The sequence below is a fragment of the Phyllostomus hastatus genome, unplaced genomic scaffold (assembly GCF_019186645.2).
Source record: "Phyllostomus hastatus isolate PE091 unplaced genomic scaffold, TTU_PhHast_1.1 phas_contig_152, whole genome shotgun sequence".
In the NCBI taxonomy this organism is placed as follows: domain Eukaryota; kingdom Metazoa; phylum Chordata; class Mammalia; order Chiroptera; family Phyllostomidae; genus Phyllostomus; species Phyllostomus hastatus.
In genome coordinates this window covers 2,253,400-2,270,487 of record NW_025333622.1, presented here as the reverse complement: position 1 = coordinate 2,270,487, position 17,088 = coordinate 2,253,400, and the positions used below count along the sequence as shown (strand labels likewise).

Here is a 17,088-nt window from a genome sequence, read left to right as displayed (position 1 = left end):
ACCAAAAATATATTTTTTGCCAATCTGACAAAAAATAGATACAATTTTGATTCATTCATGTTGGACAGCTATTGTGTTGGCTGTTGTCTTTTTTTTTTTAATTTGACAATCCAAGGGAAAAGAGGTCAGTGTCCCTCACTAAATAGTCAGACACTGCATATTTAAAATTTTTTTTGACACACTGGTTGAAAATCTCTGGGCTGGAGTATGCGTTTGAAGAGGAGCTTACCAGAAAGTTCAGAGAAGACACTGGGTGTGTGGGAAACAGCATGTAGAAAGCCCAGAGATGGCTGAGTCCCCTGTTACGACTTTTACATATAACTTGTGCTGTCATTGGGAGATGAAACTTGTAGGGTGACTTCAGATATTGGAGTGTCTACTGGGCACCAATAATCTGTTACTTAACCAAAAGTGTAGAACATTTGAGGATCTTTAGCAGTTCATTGACACCATCAGATCTTTAGTTTAAATAGATCATTCTGGTAGTAGTGTGGATGATGGATTTCAGGGATGAAGGGGGAGCTGGCATGGAGAATCTGGAGATGAGGTGATCAGAAAGTTATTGTAATAGTGGCACATCATTGAGGATGGAAATGAAGGGACATATGTGAGATTTCTGTGGAAGAACAATAGGATCGGTTGATGAGTTGGTTATGGGACATGTGTGAGAGGACATTCTAAAGGTATGATTTGCCTGGACAAACAAAATTAAAGGAAGTGTCATTAAGTGAGTGGAATTAGTTGAAATGAGTCATTTATAAGGTAGCAAATTTCAGTTGTGTTTTTTAAAAAAAGATTAGGCTGCTTTGCAGAAAATGAATTCTTGCTCCTGGCTAGCCTCAAGGTTTGTGAAGAACCATAAAAAGAATAATTTTAATTAAAGTGAGATTGAGCCTACTTAAGTAGATACATAGTAGACTGACAAATTTAAAGGATGTTGAAAGTAGATAAGAAGAATAATAAAAAGTACTCCATCTAAAGGCTTTCTGATGAAAGCAATGTGGGTGACTTGAAGTAATCAAGGAATTAAACAAGTTTGAAATGATTGAAAAATTATACTTTATTATAACCAAATTAAAATATTTTAATTAAATATTAATTTTCAGGTGTTGGTATTTTATTCATAATGACTTTCTCTTAGGGTGTTCCACATGCATTTAAATAGAAGTACAATTAAATGCAATTAATTAGAATAAAAATAATTTAAAATAATTAAATAAAAACAAATGCAATTAAATAAAAGTGGATAGAACTATAGAAGTGCAAATTATAATGTTGACTTATAGCTTGTTTGTCTATAGTAATTATTAGATTTATTGTCTCTTACCTGCCCTAAGCCATCCTCTGCTGTGACAGTTTCTCTATTCTTCCTGCCCTCTCCGTCCCTTCCTTCTACAGATACATACTACTGCAATGTACTCCCGTGTGCCAACAGCTGTGTTAGGTGTTTGGGATATGGTTGTGAGCAGGAAAGAAAAGGCTCCTGCCCTGAGAGGGCTTATATTCCAGTAGGGGGGACTGGAAATGAACAATCAAATACATAAAAAACCATAATTTCAACAATGCCTAGTGCTGTCAAAAAAATAATGTCATGGAGGGTTCATGGAGTATAAAGGAGGGCAATTAGGGATACTGGATGGAAAAAAGCATAACCTTATTTTGATTGGTGTGGAGAGACTTCCTGGAAAAGATGAAGATAAGACATAAATAAGGAGAAAAGTCCTGAGAGGATGAGGGAGATGAGTGCAAACCTGCTCTCGCCCTGAAGCTGAAGGGCTTGGTTTATGGAGGTAACTAGGACCTGAGGGGCTAGAGCTCAGCTGGGGTGAGGGAGAGTGGTGGGACAGGTAGTTGGGCCCTGCTGTAAGGCTTTGCAGGTGGGAAGGGGAAACGGATTTTATCCCAACTCGAAATCCCCGGATAAGTGAAGCCGGGAGTGAGCTAATTCAAGTGATCTCTGGTTAGCCTGCAAACTATTTAGGAAACTATTACAAATAGTGCAGGACTACTGACCCTTTGACTTCAGCCACTGGGTGGATGGTGGGCCATTTACTGAGGTGAGATAAATGGAGATAGTTCTGGGGTAAATTCAGAAGTTTCCTTCTGGACATGGAAAATTTCGGAGACCTAACAGACTCCACATGGAGACATCTAGGAGGCAGTAAAGGTCTGGTTAGGACAATTCTTTCTTTATGAAAAGCATTTGCTTTATTTTAATGGTGAAAACTGCTGAAGCAGAAAAGTCAAACCTTGACATGGTTATTCGGTTATGTGTGGAAGTTCTGTAGGAGACTTAACAGGGACCACTCAATCCCAGAAGCTATACAGAATCATAATGAAATTTTGGTCAATGGGAAATAAAGGACTTTTTTTCCCTACCTTACATCATTAAATCAAGACTAATAAGTCATTCTAAGATGGCTATACAGGTTATCAATTATTTTATTAATCATATAAAAACTAACTGAAAGTATAAAGTAGAACAATCTAAACTGTAAAAAAATAGAGTTGTTAGTGTGTCTCACCTATTTTTTTCTCTTTTTCTTTGCAGGTCATGTATTTTAGTTCTCTGTTCCCATATGTGGTACTTATATGCTTCCTAATTAGAGCACTCTTTTTAAATGGTTCAATTGATGGCATCCGACACATGTTTACCCCTAAGGTGCGTACAATATTTCTATATAAGGTTTTTAATCATGAAAGCATTGTGTTTGTTGTTAAAATGTTCTCATAGTTTGAATTAAGGGATAATTGTACCAGCATATATTACACTAGATTTTTTAACTATAGCCATTATGTTATCTAGCCTAGATAAACCAGAGATTTTACATATCTATTATTATATTTGTCTCCAATTTAAAATGTCTCATTTTAGTTCTAGAGTAAGGCTACACTATTTAAACTTAAAACATTCCTCTTTTATATTAAATTAATTTCCAGTTTTTGCACTTATAAGTTTTAGAACTTTTAGTCTTTACTCTTCTTCCTCCTCTATTTCAATGGTTCTTAACATTTTGTGTCATGGACTCCTTAAGAAAAAATAGAATCTTCTTCCAGAAAAAACATAACGAACACACCAGTTTACTTAGAGTCTCAGGAAGTGGACTAAAGTCCGTGGGCCCAGGTTAAATCCCATCTCAGAGAAAATCTATCTTTTCTTGTTTTATTTTGTGATTTTGCATCTTCCAGAATGATATTTCCATGGTGATTTTGGGAAGTTCTGTAACTTTTATAACTACACATACTTTTCAGGAAAATTCTCATTTGGTTTCATAAAAGGCTTAGAACTGTCATTCAATTTAGAGGTGACCTCAATGTTGGGTACATTGAACCCAATTAATCCTTGTGGACCTGCTATACTAATTTGACAGTAAACTAAACCAAGTTTTGAGGCATATATTAACTTACTTATTCACTGAAATGAAGTTACACCTTACTATTGCTTTGCTAACACTATCACTGGCAGACACTGAGTTATAAAAACACAATTTCAGAAAGAATGATCATGGTGTGAGATTTGGGCAGAAGACACTAACTAGCCTCCCAAGAATTCTTTGTCCCTCCTAGCAGCTTCCTTGACGCCGTGTAAAAGAGGCTGCGTTCTTCAGGTGTCTGGTTCCAGCTTGGTGTACATTCTCCAGTAGCAAAAATATTCACATCAGTATCTGGTGTTCTTGGCTAGTTCAAAAGTCCTGTTTAACATTCGGCGTTGTTGGAACACTTTAGTGAATAACTAGTTACAATTTATAAATTTTAGCTACATGATAATATATAATATAAATCATCTGGAAGTGAGGCATACTTAGTGACCAAATTTATTTTTGCTTGTAATATTGAAAAAGACATGTGTTTTGTGTTTAAAACAACTAGCTTTGGTGTGAATTTCTGGCATATCATTTTTTTCTAAATTGGCAGTTGTTTGAGACATAATTCTAAATATTTGAATAAATAGATATTTTACAATTTAAACCTTTTGCTATGACAATTTTACATGATCCCTATATTAAAAATTGCAACATAATTAACATTTTAAACCATGACTAAGATCACTATTAAAATATAATTAATCCTTTCTTCAGCTCATGTGATAGTAAATATAATAGCAATAACAAGTTTTTAATTTTTTTAAAAAAACTACTCTTTTTTTAAAAGATTTTATTTATTTACTTTTAGAGAGATGGGGACGGGAAAAAGAGAGGGAGTGAAACATCAATGTACGGTTGCCTCTAACACACCCCATAATGGGGATATGGCCTGCAACCCAGGCATGTGCCCTGACTGGGAATCAAATCCGTGATGCTTTGGCTTGCAGGCCTGAGCTCAGTCTACTAAGCTACACCAACCAGGGCTAATTACTTTTAATTTACATTATTTGTATAAGGGAGAAAGTACCTAAACACACAAAATATTCCCAAACCTTGAATGAAAACAGTTCCTGAATTGGAAATAAAGCAGGGTGAATATCCTCGGAAAGTAAACGGGTGCTTTCTGCCATCTAGTGGCTAAAGTAGAAGTAGACAGTTGATTGTGTAGAATAAGATAGCAGTGGTCAATAAACAATATGCATGTCTTAGTTAAATGTACATAAATTATAAATATAATTGTTTAATAAAAATTTTATACATTTCAATAATAATAACTAAAATTAGTTGAACAATAAATTCCAATGTTTGAGAGAACCAGGGATTTTGTAATCTATCTGTTTACAGTTCAGCTCTACCCCAGAAATGCTCCGTAACTTTAAGTGGGTTACTTAACCTTTCTAAGATTTAGGTAACAGTACAACCATTTCATGGATTGTGAAGATTAAATTGGATAATCTATATAAAGTGCTTATCAATGTGTGTGCCACTGTAGTCCACATATGTTAGCAATTTTTGAGCATTTAGAGTGTTGAGCAATATAGTTAAATCAAATGTCTTACTACTTCCATCAATGAGTTGAGGAAATGAAAGCTGAGAGAGGGTAGGCCGCTTACTAGGTTGCACTGTTCTTATTTAGATTATTAAGTAACAGGAAGAATCAGGACCTGAAACCGTGGAACTCATGTTCTTACCCATGTTTCATGTTGCTCCCAGTAAAGGCACCTTGATCATTGCCTAAGAAGTAAAGCAGAATTCCTTGAAATTTATGTTCAGCACAGATTCAGAACTTTAGAAATTTGGATCTGAAAGGGTCTTAGAGATGATACACCCTTGTAGTTGTATTTCTCTAATTTTCAAAGAAAAGGCTTTCAAAAAAGCTTTTTTGAATGAATGAAAATATGTAAATAAATAATACATATGTGATTATGCAAAGCACAAATAGTTTAACTCTACCATGCCTATAATTATTACCTGCTTTGGCTGTTAGACTTCTGCCAGAAAACACAAAACATAGAGTATTAGTTAAGTAGTTATTAAACTTTTATTGCTAATTGATTTATTTTGCTTTGGACATAAATAGTAATAATTGAAGATAGTTTCTCTTTTAAGTAGTCCTTTGATGACTTGTCCTAGAGGTATTTAAAAATCCTCATAGGTAGACAATTTCCATATAAGTAAAATCTCCATCTAAAAGTTTTATAGTCTGTAGTATTTCTTATTCATATGCCTTGTTCCTTTTTCAAATGAAAAATTTGTTTCTACTTAAGAACAGATTATCCCCCTGATTTAAATAACCTTTAAGTGCATAAAGATTATTATGATATATTTAAACAATACAACTAATTCCATGTAGATTATTCTGACTTGTTATTTTGCAGCTAACTTCTATTATGTTTAATTTTAAACAGCTTGAAATAATGCTGGATCCCAAAGTCTGGAGAGAAGCTGCTACTCAGGTGTTCTTTGCCTTAGGTCTGGGGTTTGGTGGCGTCATTGCCTTTTCGAGCTACAACAAAAGAGACAACAACTGCCACTTCGATGCTGTGCTGGTGTCCTTCATCAATTTTTTTACTTCTGTGTTGGCAACATTGGTGGTATTTGCAGTTCTGGGCTTCAAAGCGAATGTCATAAGTGAGAAATGCATCGCAGAGTATGTATATTAATTTTCTTTAGTTTTTTTAAGATTTCATTTATTTACTTTTAGACAGAGGGGAAGGGAGGGAGAAAGAGGGGGAGAGAAACATCACTTGCGGTTGTGTCTTGTGTGCCCCGACTGGGGATAGAACCAGTGACCCTTTCCTTTGCAGGCTGGTGCTCAGTCTGCTGAGCCACACCAGCCAGGGTAATTTCCTTTATTTTTTGATGACGTAATTGTATTAAAAATATACTCTCCCCCAAAATCTTGTTCATTAACATGTCATTCTGTTTTTTAGAAATTCAAAAATGATTGTAACATTTTTGAAAATGGGCAACATTAGTCAGGATATTATTCCCCCTCACATCAACTTATCAGCTGTTACTGTAGAAGATTATCACTTAGTTTATGACATCATTCAAAAAGTGAAAGAAGAAGAGTTTCCTGCTCTTTACCTCAATTCCTGTCAAATTGAAGATGAACTAAATAAAGTGAGTAGGCTGCATTTAAGCAATAAAATAAGTGTCATTCACTTACAATATGCATTCTAAAAAGAGAGTTTTTTTTTTAGGAAAACGATGTCTAAAATGCCTGTTGTGTTCTTTTAAAATTCACATTCTTTATTTCATAGAACAACTTTTAAATCATAAAGTTTTCCTTTACTTTAAAAAACAATTTCATTGATTTATCCACAGTAATTTAAAATATGAATATAAATTGATTTCCATCATGTAAAGTGAAATGAGTTCAAAAATTGTATTGTGTTTATCACTTACACATTGCATGATTATTTTCATACAAGATGATATTTGGCCATTTTAAGTATTGTGTGAAACAAGTTATGGTTAAGTTTTTCTTCTTAGCCAGTGAAATATATTTTAATACACATAAAATAGGTGAACATCAATAAATATTCTTGTATAGCTTGTCACCTTCTCCCTAAATTGCCAAAAAATAAAATGTATAGAAATTAGTCATCAATTGCATGCTTTAAAATACCTAACTATACTTGAAACTAAACATGAAGAACCATGTGCAGGAAATTATGGGTAAAGCCATCATTAATATAAAAATCTTGAATTCTGTAAGAAAAGACAATTACCCTTAAAAGTTTTTTTTTTTAATTCTGGTCTATCTGTTTTCTTTATGAGATAATACAAACAACTTGAAATTAGTTGAAAGGCACAGTTTCATAGAGGACCATGTGATGTCTGCATGTTTATTTCCAGTGACTCCCAGGCATTATTCAGAGTTCTTTGTAACTGAGGTACATAGCCAACACTTAATATTGCTCTGTGCTCATGTTGCTATTTGTGTATTTCATAGGCAGTTCAGGGAACTGGGTTAGCTTTTATTGCCTTCACAGAGGCAATGACACATTTCCCTGCATCTCCCTTCTGGTCGGTGATGTTTTTCCTCATGCTGGTGAATCTTGGGCTCGGCAGCATGTTTGGAACCATCGAAGGGATCATCACGCCTATTGTGGACACTTTCAAAGCGAGGAAAGAAATTCTTACTGGTGAGTTTTTGTGTATTTGACTTTTCATTGACTGATACAGGCCATTTTACTCTTGGTGAGGGATCAGAAGTAGAAATAAGAAAGTGTTCTATTTTGGGTTTTACTAATGTGTGTTAATATATGTTGCTATTATTTATCATTTTATTTATATAGTTATATAGTCCAAATGATAAATTTAGTGTAGATTATATTAACTATTAGTGATTATTTATTATATTGCTCTTTATAAATAGTGATGTCATCATGAATTACTGGCACTAAATAAAGTCATAGAGTGTTCATATATAGATTTGTACGCAAGTCAAGTAATTAATTATAACAAGGTAGTTCAGATCCAAAATTCCTTTTCCAGAAAGTGCAGAGCTGAAATTGATAAATGTAGACTTACTTCTTATATAAAAATAGCAATTGTGGTCCACTAGTGGTTAATATCTCTAGGTAGAAAAGAAAATAATTTATCAGTATTGATGCTTATTAGTAAGTTCAATCTGCAAGCATGTATTAAAGTACCAGTTTTGTACTGCATTTGAGGGACATAAAAATAAAGGAGAAATTAATAGGAGAGATAAAGGAGAGCCTCAACTCAAAAAATAATAGTACTGATAATTGAAATCAAGTTGGGTAGATAAAGGACTTGTATCATGTAATATACTGATAGATAGCATAATAGATGCTTTACATATTATATGAATTAAGAAGAAACAAAGATCATCTAATGTATGATTTAACTGACGATAAAAGAGCGGGAAGTTGAAGTGGAAAGGGTCTTCTCAGAGGCCAGAGGATAGCATATAAATGGAGGTAAAGAGAGCAGCAAGGAAGCCCTGTAGACCAGAGTGCAGGAGCAGTGTTGGTAAGTGATGCAAAAATAAATTGGGATAAACAATATGTAGCTGATCTTGAATGTGGGCCAGTTGTGTACAAGGTCCCAGAGGCTGTTTTTAGTTCTGAAAGATTTAGTAATAATTGATATGTAAATAACTCTAATGTATAGACCTTTGTCACTTACTGTTCTGCAAAGCGTGTGTGTATATAAAACAATTTCAGCAATTTGTTAAATATTGATGCTAAATGTCTTAGGCTCAGGTGAACGTAAATGAGAATCTTCTTCCTCTTCTCCCAAAAGGCAGTCTCTACTTCTTCAGTTTCTATTTCATTTAAGGCTATCAATATCCTGCCGGATGTGCAGGCTAAGTAACAGTCATCCTTGCTGCCTTCCTCATCTTTGTCCCATATTCAAATCCCCCTGAGGTGAGAAGGCTTGCAAAATTAAGGGAAAAGCGACAGTATAGAGAGAAAAATACACAATGTAGTGTTTGCTGAGTGCACTTGGGAGCACTCAGAGACCTATTTGGTCAGAGCAAAGGGGAATTACCGCATTTTTCGGACTATAAAATGCACATCCTCCCCCACCCCCACCAGATTTGGGAGGAATAATGGTTGTTAATGCTGTTGAGTTCTGTTTATATTAACACTGGTGAGATATTATGTTATTTATGTTATTAAATATTTTATCACATTTTTTGCTTCAAAATTTTTTTCCTATTTTCTTCTTCTAAAACCTAGGTGTGTCTCATGGCCTGAAAAATATGGTACTCTCTTCCCCCATTACCTGTCTTTGGGATCAAACCTATATTTCAAGCTACATTTTACCCTGATGAAATGCACCTCCATCAACTTTGTCAGACCTGTTTTTGCCTTTTCTGAAAGTACAGTAGGACTGGCTAAGTGATTACTCATTATCTTTTCCTCTCACATCTCTACTAAAACTCTTACTGTCTGTACCACCTAGGACACACTTTCTTCATATTTGCCTTATACTGTGGTATAATTAGAAGACAGTGAGGGTGACATAGGTTATGGTTCATATTCAAGTTCTGCTACCTTCATCTTGAAGTACAATATATTGTGAGAAGCATTTAGATATTTCAATCTGTGATAGACTCCAAGTGTAGTACACATTGCTTCTCCTTTTCTACATATATGTCTATCCATTTATGTATAATGTAACTCATAACACTAGCACAGTGTTTAAAAGATGGAGGTAATGGGTTAATTTGACCCATACTTATTGAGAGTGTTAGGGAAATACTGTCTTCAAACCCAGGGATATCTGTATTCTCCCTTGTTTTGCCTTTACTCGCCTCTGATAAAAGGTGTTTGAGAACTAGAACACAGTCATCTTTTATATTTGAGGGCTTCTCTGCTAATGTGCATGAGAGAATAAATTGTCAAATGAAACTGTGAGAATATTATATGGATTCTACTGCAGAAACTCCTTTTAGATGGTTCTTCTTAGTTACTTGGATAATTAGATTGCCCAACCCCGTTATAATTGTATTCCCAACTAACCTTTTCAGACAGTATCAAGATAAAGATTTGGGTTGGTGCTAAGGAAAGGTTGAATCAACTTTTTTCAGTTATGCTTTAAAAATAACCATAGTTCAATCAAATATAAAAAATATATTTTATCACAATCTTATTACTGCAGGACTGAATAAGTTATTGTTGCATTACTTTCATTATTAATACAAAATTCAATATAGCTTCCCAAACCATAAAGTATTATTAAAAGTAGAAATGATCTGTGAACATTTGCTGCCTGAAAAGGTCACTTTGCTGTTAATAAAGAGAAGGACATGGAGATTTATACTTTTTTAAATCTTCTCAGTTTTGCCTCATTTATTAATTGGGCTTGGTAAGTAAGTTGCATAGACTATGGGAAATGAGCTGAGTTAATGTCTTACAATGAATTTGTTTAACATCTGGGCTAAATCCAAGCTCACTAACTCCTAATATTATAGTATCACACTCTACAGTATCATGTAGAGTTTGATACTCTATAGTACTGAGTAGTATGATACTCTATAGTATTGTACTCTATGGTATCAGGATACCTATTGATATCATCGACAGGTTACAAAAGTGAAAACAAAATTAGTTTGAATATAATAATTCATAATATAGTTTAAAATACTTGATTCTGAATAGGGTTTAATTTTTCATTTATTCCTTTTGTCCAGTTATCTGTTGTCTTCTGGCATTTTGTATTGGCCTGATATTTGTGCAACGCTCTGGAAATTACTTTGTTACAATGTTTGATGATTATTCTGCTACACTGCCTCTTCTAATTGTAGTCATTTTGGAGAATATTGCTGTATCCTTTGTCTATGGCATAGATAAGTAAGTTTATTTTCATCTATATTTTGGAAACACCAGTTGTCATTATCTATTGATATTTCATTTAGAAGAGGAAGGAAATGACTAGAGGGAAAAATGCTATAAAATCAAACCTTTTGAAAGCTCTTCTTCATTCAACAAATTTTAGTAAAGTATATTCTCCTATTAGGAAGTTAGATAAAATTGTGTAGGTGGCAATATCATCTAGGAACCTGGAGTTTTGATTTAATTCTGGTTATCAAATAGTAGCTTTCAAGATTTATTGAGTATTGGCTATGTTCCATGAACCTTGTTGCTCTGAACTCAGGTTCAGTGAGACACCAAGTGACTCTCTCTCCTGTGCAGAGGCAGACTTGGAATTCATAGCCATTTCCACTTAACTCTAAATGCTATTGTCCTAGTTATTTTTCTAACCTGTTTTATTAGAGGAATTTTATTTTTTATGCTACATAATGCCTTATATAACAGACCAGTTTTGGGAAACTATATATCTTGCTCTAAGATATATATGTCATTTTATCTGCACGTACTTTGTATTTATATTGAGTCATTACTTGAATTTACTGGATGCCTTAAACCTCTGAATTATATACCTGCTTGATGTGGAAAGTATATATACTTGCTATGAGACAAAGCATTAGAGTAATCTCAGAAGAAAAAAGTCCCTGGAGACTTTGTCCAATATTTTCTAAAGATGTTGTCTCTAATGAACATCTATGGGCTAAGGCAATAAGATCATTGATCTTATTAGAGGTCTACGTAAAGTAGAAATGAGTGTGTTGAATGAAGACCAGAGTCCTCTTAAACAATACAGAGAGAACATAATTGGTATTGAATGAGCTTTGTGACAAAGCTTAGAGAATGTTTTTATTGCTGTCAAAATCTCCAGATAAAGAAGAGTAGGGGAATTTCCATTTTATAATCATATATTAGATAGCAATAGTAGCAATGGCTGTCTGACATGCATTAATTCTTAATCCTCTTAAAAGCACTCTGTGGTAACTGAAAGCAGCCACATCACACATGGATAGTTGGCATACTTATACAGGAGGACTTAATATGCTAGTTGTAGAGCCAGGACTTGAATTTAGACCTTAATTTCAAAACCAGCCATCTCTACACTCCGTCAACCTACCCCTGTGTTCTAACCTGCAATATATTGGGATTTGACAATGTATTGCAAATACTGTTCTCATGGGGTACAAAGTCATCAGTAGGAGGAGGCTTTTCAGTAATTGGCTTAATAGGGCTTTTGCTAAATGAAAATTATAGCATGTAATTAACTGGTTCCTTTTTACTTTATTTATGTTCTTAATTTATGTCATCTTCCAATATGACTTTTGATTCTGTATAAAATGTCATGTGATGTCCTGTCTAATCCCCTGTCAAATCATTGATCTGATGCACATTTATAAGGTATTGCATAAACTGTAGCAATAGTTACTTTCTTTTTATTTAGGTTTATGGAAGACCTAAGAGATATGCTGGGCTTTGCTCCCAGCAGATATTACTACTATATGTGGAAATATATTTCTCCTCTGATGCTCTCATCACTGCTAATAGCTAGTATTGTGAATATGGGATTAAGCCCTCCTGGCTATAACGCATGGATTGAAGATAAGGTAAAATACAAGATAAGGAAGTTTCTGTTTTTTGTTTTCTTCACAGTATATTTTGATATTTAATGAATGGTGCTACTTTTATTGCAGGGATCTTAAGATTTATATATTTTTTGGTCCTAAACATGTATGATATTTTTATACATTGTAAATATTTAAAATACATGTGAAGTACTAACTTGGTTCTAATTAAAGTAGCTTTATTCATGTCACCATAGATGAACCAGTAATTATTTATCCTTTAACTAGAAAATATCTTGCTTAAACCACCAGAAATATTTTTTCTATGTAAATTTATTAAATTATGTCCCAGATATTATATAATAATGACAATGTGCATTAACCATGTAGACATAATTTAAGTAACTATTGAAGTTTTGTTATAACTATTTGATATTAGCAATGACTATTTCAGTTCTTTTGTCAAGCTGTATTACCCAAATAATAATGGAACTATAAGGTATATATGAGCTGTTGTAAAATTTTTCAGAGGTACCTCTGACCCGAATTCTATGGGCAATAATTCTATATAATAACAACTAAATTCATGACTGGGGCATAAATAAGTTTGTTATCTTTTACCAAAACCCTTGGGCCCAGAAATGCTTCAAGATTTAGATTTTAGAGAGTTAGCATGGCATATGTGACAGGTATCTATCACTCGATAACAAACTACCCCAAAATGTCATGATTGAAAGCAATGCTCATTAGTATTTCTTGGGTGCTATGGGTGAGCTGGGCAATTCTTCTCAGTTTTGCCTGCATTAACCCAATAGTTGATTAAACTCAGAGAGCTGATGTCTCTATAATTTTTCATTCTTAGCTTCTTCCAAGCAATATGAACTCAGGACAGCATTCTATGAAATAAGCAGAAATAGCAAGGCCTTTAAGGCCTAGCCTTGAAGATGCTTAATGTCACATCCACATCATTCCACTGGACGTAGCAAGTCACAAGGCCAGCCCAGGTTCTTTGTCTCTAAACCTGAGACAAATAGAATGTTTTCCCCATACTTGCAGGGAAAAAATAGATTATTAATTCATATTTCTGTCTTTAACAGGCATCTGAAGAATTTCTGAGATATCCTACATGGGGAATGGTTGTCTGTATCTCTCTGATGGTCCTAGCCATACTCCCTGTCCCGGTTGTCTACATCGTTCGTCGCTGCAACCTGATAGATGATAGTTCTGGCAATTTAGCTTCTGTGACCTATAAGAAAGGAAGGGTCCTAAAGGAGTCGGTAAACTTAGAGGGAGATGATGCAAGCCTCATTCATGGAAAGATACCAAGTGAGATGTCATCTCCAAATTTTGGTAAAAATATTTATCGGAAACAGAGTGGATCACCGACTCTGGATACTGCTCCCAATGGACGATATGGAATAGGGTATTTGATGGCAGATATGCCAGATATGCCAGAATCTGACTTGTAGCTGGGGGGAGAAATCAGTGGGTTTTATTTAGTTCATTTTTGTCAGTGAACATTGGCTCCATGAAGAGAAGCATTAGGCTTCACTTATCAGAGGGTGATCTCAGGTGTTTCATGGCTGTGATCTTCAACCCTAACGGTGTATGTAAATTCAGCTAGAATGTTCCTTTGGATTCTTTGGTTTACATTTGCACAGGCAGAGTTACAGAGAAAGCTTATGATGACAAGGGTTCATGCTTGTCAGAATTTTTAAAAATACTTTTGGTATTTTTTTCAAGTATTTCTATCTCTAAAAAAAACAGGAGTTACCTCAGTTTCTAATAATTTCTGGATGTAATAGTATTTGTAATTGAAAAATGGTATACTTCAAAATGTATAAGTTTGCCCTCAGGTTAACTCCCGGTATTACAATGAATGGTTCTGTGAGTCGGTGCCTCTCAGCACATTTCCATGAATATATTGTGTAGATAGGCTGTACTTATTTTGGTAGCATTGATACCTTGGTAGGCAATTAGTTGAAAAAAACTGCAAAATATTTTCTTATGTAATAGTTATATAGAGCAATAGTATCAAAGAATAAGAAGGCACTAATGTTGGGATGAAAGATTGTATTCAGGGTGACTAAGGATCATGTGTGCGATGGCTGTATATTTTGTGTAAAATATATGTGAAAATGATCTAAGTATGAGTCACTCAGCACTCTCAAGAATTATGCAGATCCCGCATTTTTCTATGCCATGTGCCTAAAAAACTACTTGATATTTATTGGGAATTCAAGATTACTCATAGTATATTTATATAATATACTTGCAATGTATATAGGTGAATAACGGTACTCTAAGTACTGATTTGAAAACTTGAAGCAAGATGGCATTTTATTTCATATATTATTTCTGTTTTGCTTCTGTTTTATGCAAATATAAATCCTTTTTTAAGTGATTGTTAAAGTTGTATGACATTACATTTTAAGCTACAAATAAAGTTAAAAAATGGTATTTGTTTTCCACATTGATTTTTCCTGTGTTACCTGAACTGGATTCCTTTGCACTTCAGTCAGCACTTAGGCATTTCACAATAATTAACCATCACATTCTAAGTGGGATTAATATACTAATTAACAGAGTTACCACCATTTTAGAGACAATGGCACATAGAATATTATGGTTAAATAGTGTTAAAATGTAGAACCACAGTTCTTGAAAAAATTCTTGTAGTTTCCCAGCAAACCACATATATAGTTGACAGCTGGCTGGTCAGTATTGTCTCTGAGGTGTAAAAAGTTATGATTTTTTTGAAACTGTTGAATTTATGAAATTGGATGAAACAGGAGCCCTCCATTGAGTGCCCCCTTATTAAAAGGCTTTTATTTATAACTGTCCTATCACTATATTAATTACATTTTAAAAATAATGATGGATAAATCAGCAAAATAGGGGAGGTCATGCTCAACATATCCTTTGATTTATTTTGGCCAAATGTTATAGAGTGCATTGCACCATTTAAAATACAATTCCATTGGTGAATAAAATTTTTAGTTTTTTGTTTTACATATCCAGTATATTTTGTATCTCAATAAAATAGTTTATGAATTTTTTAAATTTTAAAAATATAGATAGGCAATATATGCGCATTGTATAAAACTCTAAGATTATAATTCAGTGTAAAATTTCCCTCCTAAAATTTCTCCTAGCCTCCTATTTCCCATCTTTGAAGGCAGCCATCATTCCTGGTTTATTATGTATCTTTTGGCAGATGCTCCATATATACATTTTACATATTGGCAGCACTCAGCAGTCTTTCTTCTGAATCTTATTTATTTCAATGAATAATTTATTTTGGACAGTGTTTCATAAGAAGGCACACAGACCTGCTTTATTATTTCAGAAGTTGAAGTAATATAAATTTTATTTATTTTCGTGTTGGAGCAATATTTTTATGAGCTACCCCAATATTAACAAGTTTGTAGCAAATACGTTGCCTGCCAGCCTTTAGCTTATCATGATACATTGCCAGATAGCAACCCTTTTCTTTGTTCTCTCTCTTGCCATGAGGGCTCTTATAGTTTGGACACCTGCCTTCCACTAGGGACTAGGTCTCCATCTTTCTAGTCACAGAGTGATATGAAGAATGTAGGAATCCTATGTTTTGAGAAGGAAGAGCATCTAAACTCTTTCTTATGCCCTCACTTGGCTGGCAAATGAGGAAACTAGGCCATAGAAGGTAAAACTAAATAAATAAGGTTCTCTGCTTTTTGATTTTTTGTTAGTTCTTCAGCTATTCATCCATTTATTCATTTGCTCATCCTTTCAGCATCTCTTTACTAAGAATCTACCTTAGTCATAAGTCATCACACCATTGTAAATAGAATATGAATACTTCATCTATTCCTCGGTTTCTCCCTTTCCTCAGGGACACTCCTTACCTGCCCATTCCAGGCACTGTAGTATTTAATCGGTGAATGGTTGATGGAGACACCAGCCTGCAGTGTCCGTGTCATTATGGATGAAATGAGACATTCACACGGACTACCAAGTCTGGTGAAGAAAAAGGGAAAGCATAGCTTTTCTCTCAAGGGGAGCAAAAGCCGCAGCCTACGCCATGACAGGCCATTATTGGGTTTCTCCGCCCATTACATGATGGTCCTCATTTACTATGCACAGGTTCGATTTAGGTGGTTACCTTTTATGGAAAACAGAGGAATCAATGCTGCTAATCACACCACAGAAGAGGGATATTTGCAAATGAAAAGGCAAAAGTGGTTGAACTGGTTACACACTCAGTCTTGGAAGGTATAGCATGGATTTTAGGAAGTTGCTTTGCAGTAAATGTCCTCAATTCAGGGTGAGGGAGTTTTTAGCATAAAGCAAAACTCAAAGCAGCCTAGGTACATTGCAGGCCTGATTCCCTACGGGAGAACCTATTCATGGGCGTGGGTCCTGTGCATCTCCCAGTGGGAGCTGGGCCCATGCCATGCAGAATGGTCTCGTACAAATGGTACCATGAAGTATTCTTTGTAGTCTAAAAATTAAGACTACTTGTTTTTTGTATTAATTTCCACTGCATCTGTAAACTCTGGTCTAAACTTGCACCTAGACAGAACATGGCCAAGTATTGTGTATTTTCCAACTGAAGGCAGGTTGGGGAGTGAAATGGGAGGGCTCGTTGAGTGTTCAGAATGCAATAAAAGGACAGTGGAGAAAATAAACTCTGTTAGGTGTTAGAGTCATAATGATGGATCTAACATATTGGTGCGATGAAGGCTTAGGATGTAATTTTGTGAAAGTATATTTGCATTTTCATGTGTCTGTGTTTGTGTGCATTTTTTAGGCAGAAGTTACTTTTTT

General features: G+C 34.5%; 1 protein-coding gene across 1 annotated transcript in view; it reads left to right on the top strand.

The window, feature by feature from the left end:
- Positions 1-14,724, top strand: part of SLC6A15 (solute carrier family 6 member 15) — a 48,526-nt gene extending 33,802 nt beyond the window's left edge. Inside the window, exons 6-12 of the mRNA XM_045830525.1 lie at positions 2,552-2,662; positions 5,774-6,015; positions 6,299-6,491; positions 7,327-7,519; positions 10,543-10,702; positions 12,159-12,321; positions 13,377-14,724. Of these exons, the coding sequence (XP_045686481.1) occupies positions 2,552-2,662; positions 5,774-6,015; positions 6,299-6,491; positions 7,327-7,519; positions 10,543-10,702; positions 12,159-12,321; positions 13,377-13,748 (1,434 nt within the window). The 3' untranslated portion in view covers positions 13,749-14,724. The remainder of the gene's footprint in view (positions 1-2,551; positions 2,663-5,773; positions 6,016-6,298; positions 6,492-7,326; positions 7,520-10,542; positions 10,703-12,158; positions 12,322-13,376) is intronic.
- The last annotated feature ends 2,364 nt before the right edge of the window (positions 14,725-17,088 follow it).